General features: G+C 45.2%; 1 protein-coding gene across 2 annotated transcripts in view; it reads right to left on the bottom strand.

The window, feature by feature from the left end:
* Window positions 1-23,932, bottom strand: part of RCOR1 (REST corepressor 1) — an 84,533-nt gene extending 60,601 nt beyond the window's left edge. The window contains exons 1-3 of one of the 2 annotated variants that reach the window (XM_061464049.1): window positions 23,787-23,932; window positions 23,278-23,457; window positions 23,110-23,169 (exon numbers count right to left, since the gene is read on the bottom strand). In XM_061464049.1, coding sequence (XP_061320033.1) covers window positions 23,110-23,169; window positions 23,278-23,457; window positions 23,787-23,835 — 289 coding nt within the window. In that variant the 5' untranslated portion in view covers window positions 23,836-23,932. Of the gene's footprint in view, window positions 1-23,109; window positions 23,170-23,277; window positions 23,548-23,786 lie in introns of those variants that run through there. The other variant, XM_061464050.1, reaches the window with a different exon arrangement.
* Between the last annotated feature and the right edge of the window lie 834 nt (window positions 23,933-24,766).

Genomic DNA, 24,766 nt, shown 5'->3' with positions numbered 1-24,766 from the left:
ACATCTATCACTATTCAGAAGTGAGACCAGAACGTCACAACACACTATGGTAGTAAGTATATTTGCTGCCAGTTGGTGTGCCTCTAAAATGAGACAAAAGGAAGGAGGGAAAGTGTCAGAAATAGAAAGTATCAGTATTGTTAACCCAAACAGAAGGTTATGCATCCTGGGGGCTCTGAAATGATACATAAATAAAGACCTTAGTGTCATAATGGCAACATAAAGAAACAAGTGTAACATCCTGGCCTACATAAAAGTGCCCTTCATTGTAACATGGGAACAGCAAGGACAAAAACTGAATCTGATCCCACGTTATCAATACATATATATATACATATATATATGTACTGATTTTCTTTTTTTTTTTAAATGAAGCAAACATATTGAAATTCATTAGAAACAGAAAACATTCTGAATAACTTACATGCAGCAGTCATCTCCATTTAAAGCTTTTCACTTTTAAACCTGTATTTCTCTCAATAATATCCCTTCTGATCTTTCCATGCTGAACTTGGGGAAGGAGAAGTAGATTCTGAGAGCTAATGACTTATTTTTTTCCTGTCAAGCCCTCACATCTAGTACATCACATCATGACCTTTCCATAGATTAAGTGGTGTTTCATGTACTGAATCTTGCCCTAGAGGACTACCTAGCCTTCATGAAACACAATGCTATCATCCATGAAACAGTCCCAGGTATCATTTACTTCTGCTTATGAAGATCTGTGTTAGTCTGACCTTCTGACTTTGAGCCCAGAGTTCACAAAACACCCATAAAAACCACTTTATTAATGTGTTAAAACACACACAGAGGGAATTATTTTCTACTCATAGACCTAAAAGATCTGATCCTTGGAATGGGACTACCCACATTTCATTACTGATTCATGAAGACTTTACCCTCCTAAGCTGCTTTTCAGCCAGAAGCCCCATGTTTTCTCCTCTCAAGCACTGTTACAAGAAAAGCTTAGATCATCTGCTAGAATGCCTATGCACTGCAGTTCTGAAGAAAAAGCCGTATGAAAATTGATTTATTTCCAACTAGCACAGAAAGTGACTGAACATTGGACAGGGGTGCTACTGGGAAACTATGTTTTGTTCCCAGGAGCAGAGCAAATCACTTTACCTCAGTACTTCGATTTCCTCCTTCCTTAAACTTGTGGCAATACTCAGCACTTTGCAGACGTACAGGGTCTGCAAAGGACAGGAAAGGATAGAAGGGATAAGAAGTTTAAGGGCCATTATCAGGACAGTGTTCCATGTTCCACAGCAGAAAGAACTGCTACACATGCACGAGACAGGCAAAGACAGACCTTGGGAAAAATTTTACCATGGTGCACTTCAAAACAAGAAGTCAATTCAAGTTACCACCTGGAGGTAATGGTGGCCATAGGAGGTTTCCACCCATCACAACCAAAGAATGAACCTCCCAGTATTAACATCTTGTAACACATGCAGATCACAATGCCTACTGAAGAACAACTTCCATAGCAGACTGAACTACAAAAACTACTCCTCTGAGAAGGAAAAAAAAAAAATGGAGTTCTGCAGGAGAACAGTACAGACACCAGTGCACATCTGGTTCCAGCTGTAACAGTAGCAGACATCAGTGTCAGGCTAGTTACCTGGGCAAGCGTCTTGGTAGCTGTGTTCCTTTTCGCTTTGAACACCGGCCTTTTCAAGGATCTAAATATCACAGACCTCCATAAAATAGTTCCTGTCCTGAGGGGAGGAGGGGGAGAAGTAAGAGTAGAAAGCATTCACCAGCAGGACAAACGAAAGTGTCCATAGGCTCACAGCCTCAGAATGGTATCCACCAGGATATAAGATGCCTTGCCTACTTAGGAAAGTCTGCCTCTTTCCAAATATTATTTAGGGTTTCACAAAACCCCTTTTTAAAAAGGAGACTCCATTGGGAAGGGGAAAGCAAGCTACTCACAACTGACTGGAGTTCCTCTGTAAGAGTTATGCAGCTGATTAAATTCACACCCTAGCTCAGCTCATACAGGAAAGGCTTTTTAGTATAGACAAAGAGCAAGTCAGAACCCTGTGTCTCTGCAGATCTGTACCCAGAGGCATGCTATACAGCTTAAGCTTTACTTAAAACAAACTACTAAAAGAATATAGCAGGAGGATGACACTCATATACCAAAGCTATATCTAAAGGAGCTCCTGAAGTTCTTCTATCCAGGAATCTCACTACAGAGTACAGTAAACATACCGATATAGCTGCTACCCCAAGCAGGGACAGTCACAACATAAATCTCTGTGCAGATATAGAAGATGAGAGCAGGTTAAGCTGAGCAGCTATTATCAGTGAAAAAGTAGTCACAACATACTATGTCCAGTCTGGCAGTGAAAGAGGCTGTTCCACAGTTAGACTGGTATGACTGTGTCAATTCAGCAGCAGAAATTCACCAGGAAACTGAAATCCTGTGTGTCCATCTGGTATGCTCCTCCTCAGAGGCTGCTGTACTAAGCCTTTGTTCCCTACAGTCAGGTTAAGATAAAAAGCAATCTTCAGGATGAGTCCAAGGATGCTCTGACATTCCTCAGTGTCTTCACATACAGTACCTTCATAGGGAATACTGCCAAAATACAGCAGAAGGACAAGGCAGGACCAAAACAATCCCCCTCAAATCCCACATGTTACTCCATAATGAAACTTGGTAGATTATTATGTGCTGAGAGAAAGTCTAACCCTAGCTCAGGATGACTATGCCAATGAAAAGGAATTTTAACTCTGGTTGGTAAAGTGTTGGTTGGAAAAAAAAAAAAAAAAAAAAATCAGACTGAGCCACCCAGTTATTTACAGCACTGCAGACTTCCTGTTTTGATGCAAGTCAGCAAGATCTTCTGAAAAACCCAGAAACAAAAAGCAGTAGTTAAGGAGGATAAGTTAGTTACTGAGAGAAGCTAATGATTTATCTCCGTTAGACTTCCGAACAGAGGAAACTGCATCTATGCCTATTCTCTTCCAGCAGTATTTCAAAGACTAATGCACAGGAAAATGAAGGAATAAATCAGTGAACTAGAAAGAAAAGCAAACTACTAGCCATCAGAAAGGAGGCTATGTCTTTGCAGTTTCAGATACAAGTCTTCTCTCCTACTTTCCTAGTTCATTCCTCCTCACATGTCACATCAGTTTATTCTAACTAGGCACTGCAACTCTGTGGCTACCAAGTGCAGAGCCTTTAGGGGGCAGGTGGGCAGAAGTGATTCTGGAAAGTTCAGAATAGCAAGCCTTACCACCACACCAGGTGAACTGCCTGAAAAAGACAGCTATTAAAACAAAAAACCTGAGTAAGTAAGGACAAGACCTTTTAAGTTCTAGAAATCTTGTTCTTATAAAAGGTCCCAGAGTACTTAAAAAGATCTTAGCATATCACTAAGCTTTAATCAAGTTTCTTGCCAATTTACAATTGTGGAGAATCACAGGTGATAGGACAAGGACAACACTGTGGATTAAAACCAGCTACATAAAAATAAAATGGAGAGGAGCAAGGGGAAACCTACAGTTCTTTCACATAATAAACTGGGAAGGAGAAGAGAAATGGCTATACTAGGCCCAACCTACCCCTCTGACCCAAAGGGACTTGTTACACTGACCTAGCTGGGCTCCGGTTCATGGCATTTATGCTCTGAAATTCATAGATTTACTCCATAGCAGATAAGTATAAAAGCATCCCCAGAGTATTCCCAGTATGTACCCCGCTATATTGGCAGAGCTGTGCTTTGTACAGCTATGGCGAACTTTCTGCTCGTAGAAGGGTGAGGTTTGCTGGCCACACCGCACCTACCTTAGGGGTTTCTGCCTGCCCACAGTTGACCCATGCACCTATCTCAAAGATGAGCTAACAGCATATCCCGACATCACAAGCCTGCACAGAGCCAGCAATTCAAAGTTTCTTTTTAAATCTGTAATTGATAAAGCCACAAGACCTTTGCAAACTAGTGACAGAGCCACGCTAGAAACCCTTGATCAAAACCAGTCACTGCACTTAAGAACAATGGGCCTCAAGGACTGTTCTCAAAATACCCACCACATTACTCTCTGCTCCCTACAAGTAGCTCTATAGCAGAACACGGTGCTGCACACCTCTTTTCCTCCAAGCCCATGGATCAGTTACTGAGAAAGATCACCAGCTGAGAAGCATAAAACTTTACAGAATTGAAGACACCAGCAGCAGGCAGCCAGGAAACTGCTCCTGAACCCAGGTGCTCCATCCAGCATACTGCACCAAGGAGGGACCAAGCCAGCATGATGCACTTCAGGCTTATTGCTTAGCCCACCAGTGTTCACAATCTGATAATCCAGAAGCAAGTTTCTGGGAATAAATAGAAGAGATTTTGGTACTAGATGGACAGGTGATTTATATTATTGGGATAGATATAACCTTCAAAGTCTTATCATAACCAAGGTACAGCTACAGACCACTCTGTCAAACACAAAATGCTCTGCATAGCTAGTAACATACCTCAAACACACATTTTCAAGACACTGGGTGCATACCAGCAAGCAGGTTACTGAGCAAGTGTTTGTTTCATTTTCTCTGCAAGCCATTCCCACAAGTTACTGGTTAGAACAATGGCCATTTGTTTGCTGAATCCAGGAAAAGTTCTCCTTGCTACTCCGACCTCTTGCCATCTTCTCAGCTCACCTACATACCCATCTATCATAACACACGTCAAACTGCAACCAGGCATACTTGGTCACAGCCTTGGACCAGCTTCTGCTTGCCCATTTCATGGTAACATCTCATGGTAAAGCAGGTCACCAGGAAGCACTGAACCCTGAGACAGGCCTCCTTAAATTGTGTCTTTACAGGAGAGTTAAGAACAGCCTATTTCCCTCAGGGTGCCCTAAGGCACCGTTATAACTGAGCCTCGGAAGATAATTTCACCATCCAATAGACTGTGGTTTTCACAGACCACAGCAGATACATCAAGGACCTGCCTTTAATCTCTCCCTTCCAAGAGCTGACAGAACACTAGTTCTGTTATTTCCAAACAACTGGCACTCACATGTTGGATAAATGCACCTTGCACTGAGCAGGCTGGAACAAACCTGAGCTCTGCTACCAAGGACTTCCAATGGATGCAGCAGGCATTCGGCACCCTCTGGCTACATGGCACGTGGCTGAGTGACAAATGCGGTGTCTCTGTCGACCAGGTGTCTTCTCATTGCTCAGCAGCGGATAGTGCTAGAGTTGTCATTTAATAAAGATTTAGAATTCACTTCCTGTTTTACACCATCATGGGGAAAATTAGGTGAGCTCAGAGGCATGAGACAATGGTGTGACTGATACATTTAGGCAGGCAGCTACAGAGGAATCTGGGAGAAGTAAACATGCTTCTATTAGCATCACTTGGCATTCACTTCTCCAGATTTCACAGTAGATGAGGCCTTTGACTGTGAGAAACTCTGGGCTTCAGGCACCTGCTTGAATCCAGTATGCCACAACACACTGCCCCCAGTAGTTTCCCTACCTTCTCCAGTATCCTGTATTCCCTTCCCAGATTTTCAGGGACAGGCCTCCAGATTCTCAGAAACCCTCTGGTGAAACAGTCACCAAAAACAAACAAACAAACAAACAACCACAAACAAAAAAAAACATGGAAGGAAACTGCCAAGAAACACCCTCCAAACCGTTTGTCTAAGGGGGAAGAAGGTTTCTCCTGAGCAAGCAAAATGTCCCTGCTCCAGGGCTGTGGCTGCTATACCCTGCCAGGCTTCACTCACAGACATGACATTCCAACAACAGGGACAACACCAAAGTAGTCAGAGCAGAGGACACTCCAGTTCCACAGGTCCCCAGGAACAGGTTTTCTTGCATAAGCAAGGAAGAGAGGAACCAGCATGAACTAAAAGTTAAGGTAATACAGAAAAATATGCCCTTACATGAGCAGAACTGGGCAGTCCTGGAAACCTTCCAGTCCCTCATCACTCTGTTACAGACAGAGGGAAGGAATTACAACCCTGAGACACATCAAGGCTGCTCATAATGCACAGCACCGATCTGACACAAGAATCTAACCCCAACACACATTTAATACATATTTCTGTTCCTTCCAAGCAGCCTCAAAGGGAAATGTGTAAACTTAGCTTCTGCCTTCCCTGCTGGAGTCTTCCCCCCTCCCAGCACACAAATGTAGACTCCTCCCCAAGATGATCAGGCAAGCCAAGGACTGGCTGCACCTGCTTTACTTCACAGTAAAGCTAGAGCAAGCACACTGTCTTCACAGTAGAATAGTTAATGCACCGTAGTAACCCTGCAGCCAGAAACACTTTTGGCCTCTAGAAGACAGATTATAAAGGAATAGTTCTTCCTGTTTTACCTTCAGAACATGAACTAGTTTGCTGGGGTCAGACCAGACTTTAGATGCATCAATTCTGTTAACAAGACACACCACACTCACGTCTCCTCTCTCCTTCTTTGCACCAAATCAGACAGGGGATTCCAGCCCTGCCTCATAAAAGACTGGCTCTGCTCAGGCTACTGGTTTCTTCTCCAATGTCTCTAGGTATACACACACTTGTTCAGTACACTCTCATTCCCATACTGAGCAACACAGGTAGCTTTAAGGTAAAACAGAGAAAGCTGAAAGGTTCAGCTTTCTGCCCAAGGTCATATTGAAGTGTCAAGCAATGAGTTTCCTATGGTGAAACACCTGTCACAGTCTATGCCAAGTGGAAATTATTCTCACATGTCAAGATTTTAGGTGACTTCGCTTGATGAAGCCAAGCTCTTTCTAGAGTCTTCTTCCAGCCACTTCTTACCTTCAGAAGTCAGTGTTGTTTGCTGCAGGGCAAACCTAAACCAAGCTTATCTCCCTTCATTAGAAGAAGCCTTGCCTGTTTTCCCATTTGTAAAAAAAAAAAAAAAAAAAAAATCAGCTCGAGGATGATTTTTAGAACAGGGTTTTAAGCCACTGGGTGAAAATGGGGAGTACAGGGAAGAAATATAGCCACATTTTCTGCATACCAAACTGGCTCACCTCCCAACTGGTTTCTCATTCAATTCAAGTCCAGACTCCACTGTGCAAAGACAGGTGACCCAGCTGGGGGCTAACAAGTAGGAAACTTAAGAACTTGAAGAAGGCTTAGCTATGGAGAACACACATGCAGAGCAGAGGTGTTAATTACTCATCTTTCTACTCAGATCAACTGTGCACTGAAAGTCCTGCCTTAAACAGAAACAGTGGCTACTTTCCCTGTAGCACACAAATGTCCCAAGCTCCTCAGTGTGGAGGCTCCTACATGCTGGGAGCCATGAACACTGCAGGTGACAGCAGTCATTTCCCAAACCCCAGTACAAGCTTGTACTCTTACAGTCCAAATGTCTGCAAAAGGGGAATGAGTTCTTTTTCTTCCACTGCCACTGCCCACCTTCAGTTGCCTTCTGTTATTATTACATATCTAAACCCTGGAAGGAACTTATCAGCCAGCTCCACAAGCCACCTCCAGTGGTCAGATACGTTCCAAAGAGCCCTTCAGAGGCTAGTGTCAAATCCCAGCATCCTACCTACATGCTGTTTCCCCCATCACTGCCAGTTAGTCAGATATCTAGACAGTAGGGCCATTTCTGGTGTGTTGACAGCTTTCCCCATCCAATTCATTCCAGGATCTGTTCACGATCGTTACTTCATTCCCTTGCTCACTTCATTCATGCTCTAACTGCGCTTGGCTGCAACCGAAGACTATTTATTTATGGCTGTTTAGAGGCAGTATTCCCACTATCTCCCTCAGTGCTGGCCCATACTCCTACTCCACTCAACTGTAGCTGCATGGAGATAGTTCACTCACTACAATGCAAGTTAAACATCTGCTTTGACAGTATCATCTTTGTCACCCTACAGCTGTGACACAGACATCCGTGAAACAACAGGGTGTAGCTGTACTCTGATCCAAGTGCCTAACAACAGCACTAGCACAAGCTGCCTGCTCTTACTGAATAGGGTCCTGTGCACACCTGGCCAAACTCAGCACCAGAGTAATTACCTGCTGCAGCAAGGACACCCCAACAGCAGAGGGTCCTGCTCTGAAAGCATGGCATGGGAATAGCACACAAGCAACTGCAGTACTGCTCGTTTTTCAGACGGGGGAGGCTGAGCTGTTGGATGGAACAAGGAACAGGAATTGCCATGACCCAGGAGATCCCAATTAGGCAAGCCCTGTCTCAGCCTCAGAGAGGTCTAGGAATGCAGGTAGTGTAGTAACAGCATTTCCACCACTGAGATACAGTGCTTTGTGCAGCTCAGAAATGAAACACAGAGTCCAGAAAGAAGGGAGGTTAAACGTGGAAAGAGAGAAAGCCATAAGGACCCCGTACCCCATGAGTATTTAGCCAACAACTTATATGGAGTAAAACAGAAGTGGAGGAAAGAACCTGTACTCTAAAACTCAAGCCTGGACATAAATAACAAGACTTTAGGAGAGCCGCCCAGAGGTGAATTCAGACCCTGCAAAGCACATGCCTTGCAACTTTACTCAGCTGAATACTGTGCCAACAGCCAGACCGCACAGTGACTTACACTGTATGGCTCTTCCTGCTCAGGCACACTCCCATGAGCCAGCACTTCATGTGGCTTGCTCACACTTGCTGTGGCCTGTACAGACCAGCAGAAGGTAGCTATACGCAAGGTCTCCATTCCCTGGATAAATGAAATGCTCACCTGCAACCCACACACACATTCATCTTTAACACGGGTTATGGCAAGCAAGGTATTGGATCCATGGTGACCAAGCTTCACCAAGCCCAGTACAGTAGGGACAAGTAATCAGTATGCTGTGGGGACTTCACACTTTGCTGATGGTCACAGGAAATTACAAGCAACAGAGGAAGAACAGCAGGTACTGTGAACACTACTTGCATCCCACTATGCAAGCCCTCAACTTTTGAGGAAACTGCTTTGGGGTAAGGTAGAACAAAAGCCACAGCAAAGAAGGGTTTCAGCTGAATGGCCTGAACAACTGCAGGGCTGGTAGAGGGCATGTGAGCAGAGAAAGCCACAGCTCTCTTTCCCTGGGAGGAAAGACAGGAAGGACAGGCCTGCTTTTGGCTTCTCCCACCACCAGGCAAGTTGCCATGACCAGGTTGCCAGAGCAGTAACCAGCCATACATGCGAGCCCCTAACACAGACAACAACAGCTGCTATGGGCAGCAGCAGTAGCTCAACATGGATGTTTCAGGCCTTCAGATACTAGCCAAAGGCTGCTGTAAGATAGTCCTCAATGTAGCATCCTTTCCATCATCACTTCACCAGTCTGGCTGTTCACTGATTTCAGGAATTCATCTTCTACAAAGCATAAGAAGGGTAGATTTGTGTTCACCTGCACTGGCAACTATATGCTTAATCTATCACATGCTAAAATAACAGAAAGAACAGCCAAGTGTCTTTAGAAGAGGGCATTAACAGCACAATGTTATTTTCCAAATAAGATTTTCCCCACTGAGACTTTTCAGCCCTTCTTGGTTGGTTGTCTTCCTAATCCCCCTCCCCTCTATGACACTTAGCTTCCAGCTCTGCTGACCTCACAAGTCCTTCTCACATCATTTTCACATCTTCACCAATTTCTCTCTCCTTACAGTCACCCTCCAAGACTACTGTCTTGCCAAAATGCAGAACAAAAACACATTCTTGTTGTCAAGTCAGCTTGCCCTTTTCACATACAGCACACAGTTTTGTGAAACTCAAACCAAAAAAGTCTAGCAGCCAACTCTCCTAGTATTACAGAAGTTGAAATTTTAGGCTCATTAGGAAACAGCGTATTTAAAATTATATATAGATTCAAGAACACTGGAAGCTACTTAAAAAAAAAAAATCAAAGGCAACACAAAGACATGAGTTTCATACAGCCTGGAAGCAATTCTGTCATTTGTTTTAAGGTTTCTAGTAACGTAATACAGCCTTTACGTTAACATTTCATTTCAAAACACTAAAAACATATGATTGCTCTGTGACTGTCCTGCTCCTGTGGACATTTTCATCGGTAAAAGTCAGGACACGTATGCTCTCTGGTCAGTGCTCACCGATTCCCCAAAACAAAGGGCAAAAATCCCGAGGGCATTAAAAGATGTTTCTAATTACACTACTAATAAGAAGCAGATTTACTCCCCACTGCACAATCCCTATGTGTCAGGTACTGCAAAACTCACCAGGACATTCTCTTCCAAACTTGCTTTGGAAGAACTTTTGCATTTTGACCATGCTCTCTACCAAGCTTGTACAATAGTTATTAAACAGGGAGAAAATGACACATAATGGAATGGTTCTGTTGCAATTCATTGCAACTCTCATTCCTAAAACTTCCAGGTACTTTCCAAAAACATCCCCCCTCTCCATTTCCATCAGAGGCATGGAGATTGACAAGATTTACCTCTGCTAAGGAAACTCCACAGGTAAGCATTACTCAGGTCTTAACTAAGCTTCACTTAGTCAGGAAAGAGAATTTTGGTTAGAATGATTATGCCCAGAAAGATATGGAAAGATACGTTTCTTTTGAAGGCAGTATCCCATACCAAATCCATTTCCACCTAGAGAACAGCTACTTAGAACATTTTGTTCAAACTGAAAAATTTCCAGCCCTTTGATTACAAAGGCAACCTGCCAAGTGAGAGTATAAAATTAGCACGTTAGTGCAGTAGTGTCTTCCTTAGTCTGAAGACAGCTTCAGTGCCTCAATGGCACACCATAGTTTTATGGGGGTATAAGTGAGCTAAGACTGACTAGATTCATTCTTTCCTACTCCAGAGGCTCAGAACCACTTCAACAGCAGTGAAATACAGATACCAAGCCAAATTACGTCTACTGATGAAAGAGTAAGAACAGAGTAGCAATAAAAGTGTGAAGACAACCCTAGCACACAAGGAGGACCCCGCTGCAGCGCACCACAACAAGCAAGCACCACAGTGAGCAAGCAGCACACAGCCATTCTATCCCTTCCTGCTGCAGGGCATATTGCAGCACAGGTGTTTCCCACTGCAGCTCACAAGCACCAAGGCAGTATTTCAAACCCTGGCTGTAGCTGCTGCTCACTTTAGAAATGCAAGTTATTTTTAAAACACATCATCAAAAAAAGGTGGAATACACCCTTTTTTCTGTATTTCTCATGTTTGATAAGCATTTCAGCAGGCATCTATCCAACTTAAGCACACTCTGGGTGAGCACCTGCTCCAAGCTTTGTCCCTGCTCTGGCAGCACGAATTCAATCCGCTGCTTTTATTTATATAGGCACTATAGTCACTGGAAATGTTTTTCCTACCCATCTCTTTCAGAGACCCTATCGCTTGTCCTCCTACCCCCTCCCTCAGCAGCCATAGAAATCATTTTGTGAGCAGAACTACTGCACCCAGTAGTTTCCTTCACTTGAGTTGAAATAAAACGACAGACTGCTGCTCTGGGCAACAACAGCAGTGGCAGCAGAGTGAGTGATAACCAGGCAGGACAGCATTCCACCAAACTGAGCTGGAGATGGTTGGCTTCAAAAGGAGCCCAACATCTGCTCCCAGAGCCTCTTCTCAATGGTTCAGGTAAGAAGACATGTAACAGTCCCCTTCCCAGCAAGTTTCACAGCAATAACAACTGCTTCCAAGCCTAATTCCCCTGACTCCTCATTTATTTGATTTTATGATCTCTAAAAATATTCTAATTAGGGGGTTTAAAGTTCCAACTTTATTTCTCCTCCATCCTTCAAAATAACTTCAGCAAGATGGGTACAATGAGACATCAAGTTGCCTAATGTAACTACTTTGCACAGATGCTTTAAACAGCTTAAGAATTTATAAAGGTCCTCTCAATATACCTCCATCCTTTGGAACCAGTAGCAGCCAGGCCCAGATTGTCATGCAAAACAAGTGCTGAACATCTCTGCTCTGGACCAGCACACGGGTAATTCCTCAGCCACTAGCTACACCAGAGCAAACCGCAAGACCTCCCAGCTCACATCACCTTTGCTTCTGCTCCAATAAAAAGTCATTTTTTCACCCAAATCTACAAATATACCCTTGACCCTTGCCAGTTTTCAGACTGCTGGCAAGGTGGCTGAATTCGTGCCTGCCATGTTTGCATCACAAGGACAGCATCTGACCTGCATGTGAAAGACCCTTTACTGTTTCACCTGAAACCACCCAAGAAACAAAAGAAACTAATCCCATGCACTCATACTCCCAAGCAAATCGCGGGGGGGGTGCATTTTAGGAACCAAACCAAGGACGAAAACCCCACCCAAGATACAGAAAGAGCTGGAGCGCAATGCAGCAGTTTCCCAGAGAGCAAACCCACTTCGCAAAGCCAGTACGCACAGGAGGAAACAATTTGCCAAGCAGCTCAGATCTTGGGCTGAAATCCAGAGGACAGCTCTGAGAAATCTCCCCTCTGCCATCAAGTTCCCACCAGCAAGCCTCTCCCCCAAGTTACTCAATACTCATATAAAGCCTAACAGCAGAAGAGAGGTGATGAGAACTTCAGATGAGATCCAGCTGTACCCTCCCAGCTCCCCTCAGCACCACCCAGCAATGAGCCTAAGGCCGAGTCTGCAACAAAAAGAGGAAAAGCTCTTTGTGGCACTTGCCTGTCCTCATTGCATCAAAACTTGCTGCCTGCAGATTTGAGTCAGCCAGCAGCCCTGAGGTTTGCTTTATTCGCAAAAGGGGTGAGGAGACCTCCCCTCCCTCCTCTCCAAATTCATAGGACAGGTTTCAGAGCTACCCCCAGCAGCTCAGGCTCAGTGCCCAGCAGGCAGGGGCCAGCCCAGACTCAGCCTGTCCCCACTGCGGGCCCGGCTGCAGCAGAGATCAACTTTCTCACACACCTATTTGCTCACAACAGCAACAGCACAGGATAAGAGTGACACTACTAGCCAGAGACAGACGCTCTAGCAGGCTAAAGGTGAGAGAAGCATTTGCTTCTATAAGAGCAAGTAGCACCTTGAGGCTTCAACAGCAGAAGCTGAGGCAGAAATTCTTCAGTGAGGAAAAAAAGCCTTGAAGAAGGAGCCTGAAAAGGCAAAACCATCACTGCTATTTAAATGCTTGAAAAGCAAGCAGGTACCATATCCAGAGAGGCATGCAAGACGTAAAATAGGTTAAGGGGCAGAGTTCTGCTATGTTTTCCCCGTTTCAGAGCAAAATTAGAACAAAGCAAAAGTCACAACCACTTTCTTCCAGCCTGAGAAGGAACCTGGGAGAACAACTGCAGTGTAGCTCAGACACAGAGAAGGTGGTTCCCCTGGAAGGACCAGGTACAGGAAAAAAGGGCCCATAGCATGAGGAAGAGCACAGAAATCGGAACAGGGCTGTGTTAGTAAAAGGGTGGACAGATAGGATCTAGCAGCTGTACACAAATTATAATGAAAGTGGAAGAACCACAAATAGCAACTTAGGAAAAGGAAAAAAAAAATCTGAGGCATATTAAAGGAAAACAATCTTTGAGCCAACTACAAAAAGAGCTGACTGCAGAAACATTTGGGGCAAACCAAGCAAGCAGCTCTTCCTCCAGAAGTAGGAAACTTCTGGAAGGACGTGCAAGGACAACTGCAGCTTTTTAAGCCAGTCAGAGGGGAAAGGGATAACAGTGAGCCAAGGTGTGAAATAAAAACTACTTCAAACTAGTTGCTGTGGGAGGTTAAATTAGGTAAGAGTGTACTTTGCTAAGAAAGAAAAAGAGCAGGTGGTAATTGGGAGCATCTCTATAAATGGCCTTATTCCAACAGGAACGATAGTTATTGCACATCAAATGCTTATAAAATAAAAAAGATCCATTTAAACCAGTGGGCAGAGCATAACAAATTACTGCTGTGATACAGGAAGCCAACAGCTGCAGGGGAAAAGCATGCTAGAGCTCAGCCTCCAAGACACACTTGAGGTCCACCCTTCCCTTAAAGTTTGGGTCTCCATTCGCCTTCAAGCCCCTACAATTTGCCACACATCCTTTCTCAGGCATTACCAACAAAAACAACACTAGGGAACGGGCTGCCCTTACTTCTTGTACGAGAAGTGCCAAAACATGAGCTTGGGACACAGTAACTTACCAACAAAATATTGCCCAAGTTAAAAGGTCTCCAGCTCATCCAGCACATACCAGCATCTATGCTAACAGTCTGCAAAAGCAGTGCAAGTTTTGAAGGTGTTTACCTTCTCTTAGTCATAATTTTAAGTTTTTACAGCCAGAGTTTAGAAGTGACCTTGTGGTATTTTAAGCCTGTGACCTTTGTTTAGAGTGTATGTCATTTTCAGCAGTATCTATTTTAATGCAGGCTACAATTTTTAGACTATATGAGCAGTGCAACAGTTTTGCACTGGATATCACACCACACCACTTCACAGCACTTTAAGTAAAGGCTGCGTCAAAACCTACCTGCTGAAACTCCTGCTCACGCAGCCACCATGTACTCATTATTCACGTGTACAAGAGGGCTTTCCCCCAGAATTGGCTGGTAAATGGGGATCCACTGAGGGCTGGTTTTATTCTCCCAGCTTAAAGACAAATACCCAGAATTTGGGGTGAGCAGAGTTGTCTTCCCCTAGGGAAGTTGCAGAATATCAGAACAGGGGGTTTCATTGTTGTTGTTAAGACTAGTTAATCCACACACTGTGAGCTGGGTCTGCCTAGCAACAAGTTGGGAGTTTAAAACTTGTACCATCCTACTTGTGTTCCCATGGCTACTGTCATGAACAGTGTGGTGGCAGCTGCACAAATCAGCACAAGGGTCCCAGGAGGGACATCTTAAAGACTCCCAGACAGAAAACAATACTAAGAAAGCACAAATGGTACACCTGGTACGCCTGCCTGCCTTTACAGCCCTTTACTCCCCACTGAAAGCACCCAGAGCAGCCCCCTCCTAAGGATGGAGGGATGCCAGCCAGGGGAACAGACATGCAGACTGGTATCCAGAGATTATTTACACTGTTAAGAACAAAAAAAAAAAAAGCTTGAATTACAGATGTGGCACTTTTAGATTCTCACACAGCTGTCAGCAACCTAAGTGCAGAACTATATACACAACTCCAGCCAACAGTGCCTGCTACATGGGGCAGCAAGCTCTCAACATCGGGTGGGGTGGAGGCAAAAAAATCCTCCACTATCCTCACTCACACATGGCCAAAACTCAAACCAGCGCTACAGATAGTAACAGACAGATGTGCTTAGATCCCCAAAGAAGGTAGGAAGTCAGAGGAAAGAGAAAAAACTCTGCATTTCAATGCAAGCTGCAAGTACAGAGTTGCTTCAAAAGCAATGCTGTTATGTAAACCAGGCTTCCCTAGTCCTGTAGCTTCAGTTCTTTAAGAGGGGAGGCCATTTCCTGCTCAGGAGAGGTTTTTCTTCGCCTTTATCCAGCCCCATTCTCCCCTGTGAAACTAACTCTGTGCCCTCTCCAAGGACTAGTTAAGAGGGGAGGGCAGGCATTGTGCCCCTGCATGCAAGTCTTCTTTACATGTATTCCCTAGGGATTTCTGAATCCCGAAACCACAACTATGATTACACATTTGTTATATTATACTTTCATACTACAACTGTAAAGTCTAGAATGACACCAATTCAAGGTCATGTACACTAATAATTGTTTTCAATACCCACCTTTCAAACATAAGTCTCTATATAAACTAATCCCCAACTTGATAAGACATCTAGTCATCTAAAAGTACGCACACATGCTATCGTAACAGGCTATCACAGATACCTACAAAAAGCAGAACTGCCATATGGACAACCACGTGGTTAGACTCCTTTCATTAGAAAACTGCACTGCAAAAGCAAGCCATTGGCACACTCAGATTATTATTTGCAGATGTCCCCTAGAGGTACCTGCATGACAGAGCAGGGCTGAAGGGGGAAGCATAGACTAGAATTTCCTCCCAAGAGGGGATTTTTGCAATTCTATCACATTGCTGCAGCCTCCTCCTCTCAAAGAGGCAACATTTACCAATACTTCCTTTATGATGTTCAAAGTTTCTGCATAGAGATGGAATTTTGAAGATACTTGGAAAGGTAGGTTAACCTCATTTGGTCCATCTCAAAATCTCACATGAGAAGTGAAGCAAATTCGCTGAGTTTGACCTACAATACTTAAAGGCAGTCCCATCACAACCTGTTGTGTTTAAATACAGTCAGGGAAGGACAAAAGCAGCCAGACTCTAGAATATGCTGAAGAAACTTTCACTGTCTTCACTAAGACTGAGCACTTTCAAAAGCACAAAGTCATCAAAATTTCATATGAGACTACTAATTAAAAGCTTGTAAAGTTAAAAAAAAAAGACACGTCTAATCCAACATTCCCTACAAAAGCATTTAAGACCACATTTAGTTTCAAATCAACTTTGTCTTTTCAAGAACTGAATTTCAAACTGCTCTCTCAAGTTTAAATACTTAAAAACATGGGACTGCTCATTTTGTTCTACCATCAAATCAAAGCCTCAAAAGACAAGGTCACCTAGTGCAGAAAGAAGTACAGACAGGGAGCATGCTCTAACTACCCCAGGGTTTTCTTTTTGGTTTTGTCTCTAGACTCAATCAGCCACCAGTCACCATGTACCTATCCTAGCTAACACGTGGAATGAGTAAGGCAAGCCTTGGCCACAGAGAGTTGTTATATCTGAGGGAAGCAGGGACTAGCACTAACCATAAGTTTCTGAGGAGCCAGTTACTTCAGATTTATATGTCTGGCACATTATTAAAAAAGTATATTAAAAGTTACACCAGTTAAAAAATACATACATATGTCCAACAAAGCACTGTCATTTACACTACTCTGAAGGTATGTGACAGGACTAGAGCCCACTATAAGCCGCATTATACAGTGTGCCTTGATCACAGAGGCAAAGATTTCTGAACTAATTATAATGACCAATCACAGGAAGCTCTAAGCCTTCACTTGGCCAAGTCACAGACCTAACTAGGGCTGAAAACAAGAGTTTTAAGAGCAACTCATTAAGCAGCAGGAACCAGCTATGAAGAACAAAGCAGTCACTCTACCTAGTATTAATTCCAAGCCAGCCATTAATACATTTGTCAGTACATGAGACAACTATTACCTCCACATACAAACACTGCATGTGCCAGGCAGGGAAGGAAGCCACAGGCTTTGGCTGCACTGAGACTTGTTTGTTTACTACAGCATTAAGGTTTTAGAAGGATGTTCTTGGTACTGTTTGAGTAACAAGAAAGCTCCGGAGCCATGCTTTGGCATAAGGTGCAGTGAGAGCTCTACTCACCACTAGCAGTTTCTGCACCTCTTCACAGAGTAAGTGAACAGACCGGATGAAAGGTAACTATTGAGCCACACAGACTTAAAAAGTTTCCCTCAGGCGAGCAGCCCAGCAGCAAGAAAGGTATGGCACAAAAATCAACAGCTGTACTGCTGCTGAGGTGCCAAAGATATGGATAATACATCCCCAACTTGAGCACTACTCCTTTTTCTCCATAGTGGATTTAAAAAGCAAAAGGATAAGCTAAAGTGTCAGCATCTACAAGTCAGCTTCATTCTCCTCATGTAGCAGTGGGACCACAGCCTCTCCGGCCCTGGTGACTGGACCAGGCAGTATGTAGTAGTGACGGGACAAGATGATACAGACACTCATGCAGCAGAGTTGCCGACACAACACAAGTGAGGAGGTGGCAGGAGTCATCTCCCCCTTCCCCAGGACTACTGGGGAGCAGCTTGACCTTTATAACCCCCTTTGACTGTATCAAAAAGCCCATGGGGTCAAGACAGCCAAAAAAAAAAAAAATTAAAAAAAAAAAATCAAGGTTTCAACAACAGCTTTTGGTGGAGCACCTGTTGGGCACCTTCTCATCAGCTCTGCAGCACACCACATACAGAGAAAACACTTGTGGAAGAACAGGGGCAAGACAAATATAGCCCACGAGGGAGAAAGGGGCTGAGCAGACTCAACTAGAGAGAAAAGCTCCTCTTTTCCCCACCAGAAAGTTTAAGAGAAAGCCCACAGGACTTAAATTCTCTACCACCTAATAGGGAAAACACACTCTTGTTAGAATGATGCACATCTCTTCAGACCACAGTAAAAGGACCGAGGCATGCCTGGTTTATTAAGATACTAGGCAGCCTCTGTCAGCCCAAACAGATTGGGCACTAGCAGATTATGGTTTGGTATTTCTGATTAGATCAAACATCCTCGTAACTCTCCAGTAACTTTTCCAGAGACTGTTGCACTAAGGGCATTTAAGGCAAAGTCATGTGAGGAGATGTACCAGTATTTCCAGTTTCAGGAGTTCAGTTGACTTCTACACTTGCTTAGATGGAGATCCCAAAGTTCCACCTGAAGAGCACATTCTCCCCCCATCCACTTTCTGTTGAGTCGGTTCATCTAAACACCATTTTCTCTTACAGCCATTGGGTACTTAAGACTATTTGCAAACTATATGGACTGTTAGGAGCAGCACTAGTTGCAAACAAAGAAACAGAACAAGCTGGCTTGGAGCTGGACTTGCCAAGTGTAAGTCATAAGGCAACTTTTAGCAATCTCAGTCCCTACTGTGTAGGCCAATAGGCGCTTCTGCAGAGAACCCTGCAAACTAGATGAAGATACAACCTAATGAAATATGGCCTTTATAACCACCTACAGATATAGCTACATTTCCTTTTGAAATATAGCTATTCCAGGGGAATCAGCCATCATGGGGCTGGCCTATTATTACACTTTCACCTTTGATCCTAAAAAGCCAGACAGCAGGCAAATTTTAACAGCCAGAAGTGATGGATGGATACAACAGCTCCCTCCCCTAGGACCTGACCATGCCACACATTGTTTGGGTGGGTTTTACTGTTCTTTTATTTGGGAGGTAAGAGGGGGGCGATTGGCGTCTTTTGGTTGCTTGCTTTTTTTTACCCTTCTTATGACACTACTACACTGACAAGAGTTTCTGACTACATTAAAAAGGTTTGGGGTTTTTTGTTTGTTTGTTTTCACTTTAATTTTTGATAACACTGAAACAACACAGCCTTGACCATGAAAGGAGGCCAGGAAATACACAAAGTGTTTGGGCAGAAGCACAGGGGGGCACAGAAATGTGGACCAGAGAAAGAGCTCCTCAAGGATTTCTGGCAGTGAGCATCATCCAGTAAGTTTTTCTGCACCTAGAGGTGAAAGCACTAGAGTATTTCTTTCCACCATTTTTACTTTAGCTGTTACAGTACAGCAACAATAAACTTAAGAGAGCAGCACAGCCAGCAAGGGATTGACACACACATCCCAACTTCAGACCTCTGCAATAAGACACTGTTGAGTCAAACCAGCTTTTGCTCATCTGTTTCCACTGGAAATAGCACCAGAAGCTGCTTTCCAAAGATGACCAACGCAGCTGATGTCCAAAGGTACAAGATGCAGCTTGTATTTTTACTACCATAACAAATAAGGGAAAACTGAAGTTGTAGTGCTGCAAGTAGAAAGAAAAGCTCATCTGCCTTCAATACCTGTCAAAATTAGGAGAGACTGATCTCTTCAGGGAGTCACTCAAACATACAGAAGCTTTAATCTTTACTTAAATTCACTGGCTGTGTTAAAGTGCTCACTAATGCCTTCTTTCAGTGTTCCAGTAGCATAAATTAATAAGCAACAAGTAAAATGGTCAAGTACAATATCAGTGCTTCCCCATATTAAAGATTTTTATTTAGTTTTAGGATACGCAATGTTTCCTTCCACTGAGTTTTTCCATTATCAGGACACATGGATTTGTATGGATTAAAAGAACCATAATAGTTCTCCCTCTTTAAAACATCTCAGACCAAGAACTCACAAGAAATGCTGACCTACTGATATCAGCCTTTGTTTAATGCATAGAATTTTAAGCTGGCAAATATTTGACTCTTGAGCTCTAACAAAAGAAGATATAGGAGAGACAAGAGCAATTTTTCACATCATATCTGTGAAGTCATGGCCAAGCAGTGAAACACAGCTGAAGCTCAAGTTTTACCAACTCTAGCATGCTTTGACATGAGATTTTCAGCTCCAAAAGTTTTGCCTGTTCTCCTTCCTAGTTGAATCGGCTTGTTTAATAAACAAAAAAAAGCAAAAGCCTTGCCTTTACTGTACAACTGTTCTTATTATACAAATAACAGAGGTGTAAGTTACTGAGAATAAAAAAGTGGGATCAATGCAGCAAGAACTTACTCTCCCAGAGTAAGGGGAGATCGGGATAAGTGAGAAAGATACCAGCACTAACTTTGGCAAAGAACCTATAAGCTCTGCCAGGACACAGAATAGGCCTTGACATCATAGAGATTTACTAAGGGACCACCTCCCACAGAAGGTTCCAGCCATGAGTATTTTTACAAAGAATCACATCAGACCCTTCCTTGGCCACTGCCACAAAAAGTTTTAGCCATAAGTATTAAAAACTTGCATTAAGATATTTTAATCCAGAATGAGAACTTGTAATTTTCTGGTTTTAAGGATGAAGCAAAACCCTGAATCATTTTCCTCATACTCAGCTCAAAGAGGGAGAGACAAGCACTCTCTATCCTCCTCCATGTTAACTAAAAAGTGCTAAGGTCTCTTCCCTCACAAAACCTAGGCAATCACTGAGGAGACACTCTCTTCACTTTCAGGCCATACAATATGCTACTTTTTCACTCTTCTCTGGCTATTTAATTCACGAAACCCAGACCAACACCCCACCACGGCCTTGTTCTATCACTCTTCTCTCCCATAGTCTCACAGAATAAGATTTCAGAAAAAGCTTTCCTGATTTTATTGCTCTTTGCTACAGTTCACGTGGCTGAGAAGTGAAACAAAATTAAATGCTTTCTCTGCCCCTCTGCATGGGAACAGAGGAACATGCACATCAGAATCAGCCAAACCCAAGGTATAATTGAACAGTAAGTCGAAAGCAAAAAAAACAAAAACAATACACACAAGGCCTAGTTTATGCCATTTTTCCCCTCAGACTCAGCTAAAGCATTATGAGCACTCTGCATTTTACCAGCCACCTAATCTGAAGGTGAAAGCCTCCACAACTTGACACCAAAGAACCTCCAAGCTTTAGGACCCTTCGGTCAAACAGTCCCCAAAATCTCTACTGAGAAACAGATACTGCATGCTCTGATAACACTATTCCATTGATTTAACTTTGAAACTCTACCAGTGAGACAAGACAACAGTTTCAGTCAAAAGGTCCTACTGCAGCTTATTTAAGGTTTTCTTTCTTATACAGGGAAACAAAACAGGCATACCAAATAAACATAACATGGTTATTTAGCCTTCAGGACCCAGAAGAGATCACAAAATTCAGAGAATAATGTTGCACTGCAAAATTATTCCTGGGTAATCCCACAGGCCAGGAAACCAACTCTTCAATGGACAAGCAGACAAAAATTCACCTCAAACTTGTGAAATCAAAAGAGGGGGGGAGGGAAGGAGAGTATAGAGCAAAGGAGGACCCGCTGCCCGCTCAGGTCATCAGAAGATTGATCACTTACATAGTGTGCATCTACTAAAAGCTCACTATATTACACTGTGTACTCAGATAAGAGTGCTTGCTGATGCTGTGTTAGGCTGTTACTCAGAAAAAAATTTGCTTCTCCACATCACACACTTCCCCTCCCTTCCACACAGCACAGAAAGCAATCACCTTTGTATAGGTCATGTCTCTAAGTATGAGCCAGAATGTCTCTTAAGTTAGAGCCAGAACTGTGAGGAAGGGGCACACAGCATTTCCAAACCCCCTCCATCTATTATGTTAGAGAAACAAATTGCACAAAAGAGCATAATTCACAGGGGTGATTGAAAAGCCCAAGTATTGTTGTGATACCTGGCTAATAGCCAATGTGATCCACATCGTGTGTTACAGAAATGTTGTGTTTGACCTACAGATTGAAAAACAGAGTCAACTGCTGCCTAACTAACAGCTCCCTCTCTCCCCCCCCCCCCTTTCTTTTTCTCCTCCTCTTCCCCCTCCCCCCTTCCTCCTGGTCAACCAAGAAATGGAGTTCTCATGTGCCAAGACCTTGGATCTGATTTTGTCAAGAAAATGAAGGGGGGAGGAATGGGGAAAAATGATTCCAAAAATAAATATAAATAATATTGAACTTAGAAAAAAAAAACACCTCTTCACCCTCCCCGACCAAATATATACATTTAATAATACAAAAAGGCATTCAACATATTAGCGCAGAGCCTGAGGATGATCCACAAGAAACGTTTTTCCTGAATCCGCACAATAGTAACTCTCAGGATCATTCGATAAGGAGACACTGTGGTGTTCCACACCATTCTTCTTGTTTTAAGGCAAGAGGTGCAGATGATTCAATTAAGTTTGGGCTGGGCAAAGGGATAACTCCAAATGTCAGGATCTCCAGACAGGAGGAGGGTTTCATCTAGCTTCAACCTCCACTTACAAAGGAACAATACGGCGGGGGGGGGGGGGGAATTGCTTAGATTTCAAACTAAGGAGGTCAACAGCCTGTCTTTCTATACACCGAGATACATCAGTACTAACATGCTTCCAGCACCTGCCTTTCAGCACAGCCCCAATTCCTTTGTTTGCTCAAAATTTGCTTCCATACCACTTTAAATTAGCTTACAAAGAACCGCAGCAGAATAGCTGGAATGTGAAACATTTTTTTTTTTTTTTTGGAGGGGGAAGGAGAGCAGCTTCTTAGGAAGGGAAAAAAATTAAATACAGACCCAAGTCGCTTCTAAACACCTCCGAAAATAAAATACATTTACAACTTATTGTCTTCTAGCTCCAGCCCTGCCACCGAGCCCACGGACACACGAGTCCAGGAGAGGGTAAAATCAAAAAAGAAAAAAATCCACCCAACTGCCATCTCCTGCCTCCCCTAGCCCTGCCAGCTTCCCTGTTCCTCCCTGCCTGCAAAGCGCCCTCTGGAAAGCATCGAGACTTCTTTTATCTACCGTGTGTGCCGGGGGTGGGGGGGAGGGAGGAGAAGGGGGTTCCTTGTTCTTGCTCTGGGTGTTTGGGACCGCAACTGGGGAGGATTATTTTTGGACACACACCCCCTCCCCAATAAGCGGAGCCACACATACACACACACACACACATCGGGGCTCCGCTCATTGGAGGGAGGGGGTCCAAAGCAACGGATGGGGGGGAGTCGCCCCCCCACCTTAAAAAATTAACGAAGACTTACCGGGGTCGAAATCAGGGACCACCGCCTGGTACTGCGGCCCGACCCTCATACCGCCGCCGGCTGGGGGAAGCAGAGGGAGAAGCGTTACCCGCGTGGGCCCGCCCGGCCCCTGCCTCCCCCCCCCCCCCCCCCCCGGTTACTGTACACCGCCACCCCCCCGCTCCTCACCGTGCTCCTCATCGCTGGAAGACCCCGAGCTGCCCTCCTCCCAGGAGTTGCCGCTGCTGTTGCCGTTGGGGGCGGCGGATAAACTTTTGCTACCACCGTTGTTGTTATTATTCGCGCCGGCGGCGTTGTGGTTCCTGCCCCGCCGTTTCCCCGAGACCTCCGGGCCCTTCTCGATCATGGCTGGCATTTAGGGGAGGAAAAGGGAGGGAGGGGGTGTGTTGGGGTGTGGAGAAGAAGGGAGAGGGGGAGATCAGAGTTTAAAAACTGCGGGGGAGGGGGGGGGGGGGGGGAGAGGGAGGGGGGCTGTGGGAGGCGCCGAGGGCGGGCGGGAACCGGGGCGGGCCGGGCCGGTGTGCGGCGGCAGCAGCGCGGTTACATCCCCCACTGCGATCGCCCCGAACTTTAAGACTCATCCCAGCCCTGCGCTGGGACTCCGTTCAACCTGCGCTGCTGCCTGCCACCAGCCCCACCTTCCCCCGCTCCTGCCCCTGCCCATTGGCTAAACCTACATTTTGGGAGGCGAGCCCGTCTGCCCATTGGACAGCGCCTCCTGCCCATCGTGGCGGCCTGGCGCTTCCGTTTGCTGGGTTAGGTGGAGGCGTATCGCTGGGCCGTACGTGTGAGGGCTCCAGGATCTCTCCGCCCAGCGATACCTCTTCTCAGAGAGCTGCCGCTGAGCGGAGGGGGATGGAGGCGAGTTGCTGTGCCGCCACCGCAGCGGTGCTCCGCGGCTTAGCCCGGTCCGGCTCGGCTCGGCTCGGCTCGCGGGGTGGGCGACAGCGGGGTTCGCCGCCCCAGCGTGAAGTCAGCCCCGGGAGGGTATTGAGGGACTACTTTTGCCTCTTACCTCCCCCCTCCCCCCAGGCGGAAGGTTACGGCGTGGTTTGAATGGGTTCCATACAAAGCCCTTGTTGCCATGGGGGCTGTTGCTAGGGGCGTCGGTCCGGTCGGGGCGCGGCCGGGGGCGGTTAGTGCCTGTGGCTCTGCTCGTGGTCCGGTCGGGACGGCTCGTGTTGCCGGCAGCAGAGGCTGCTCCGCGAGGGGGAAGGGTGTTCCGAGGTGTTGGGAAGCCTAGCGGTCAGGAATGGCCTGAGGAGGGGGGGCGGACCGGTTGGGAGCAGCACCGATGGCACGGGACATCGTCGTTGGCGATTCCCTGTGGCCGGGAGCAGATCTCTGAAGGGATGCGGGCAGCCAGCTGGAAAACGGGCACACTGGGACGGCCCTTCCTGGCCGCAGCCCAGAGCAGGGTCGGGTCCCGACAGGAGGGCGCTCCCGACTTCCCTCCAGAGGGAGAGCCGACGGCCAAAGCCCTTGCCTCGGGCAGCGGCAGTGGTCGTCCCGAGGTCCCCTCGAGCACTTCTTTAGTCACCCTCCCTTCCGTTCCCCCTGAGGCGCTCTGTTGCGAAGTCAGAATCTCTCTTTGGGCCCGGCCTGAACAACAGACCCCACACCCAGATTTCCATATCCCGTGCCTTGCCGGCTGGGC

Source organism: Pezoporus flaviventris, unplaced genomic scaffold, assembly GCF_033815535.1.
Source record: "Pezoporus flaviventris isolate CSIRO_AGI_PZ_B2104156 unplaced genomic scaffold, CSIRO_AGI_Pfla_v1 ptg000036l, whole genome shotgun sequence".
NCBI lineage: Eukaryota > Metazoa > Chordata > Aves > Psittaciformes > Psittacidae > Pezoporus > Pezoporus flaviventris.
This window is presented reverse-complemented; position numbering and strand designations above follow the sequence as displayed.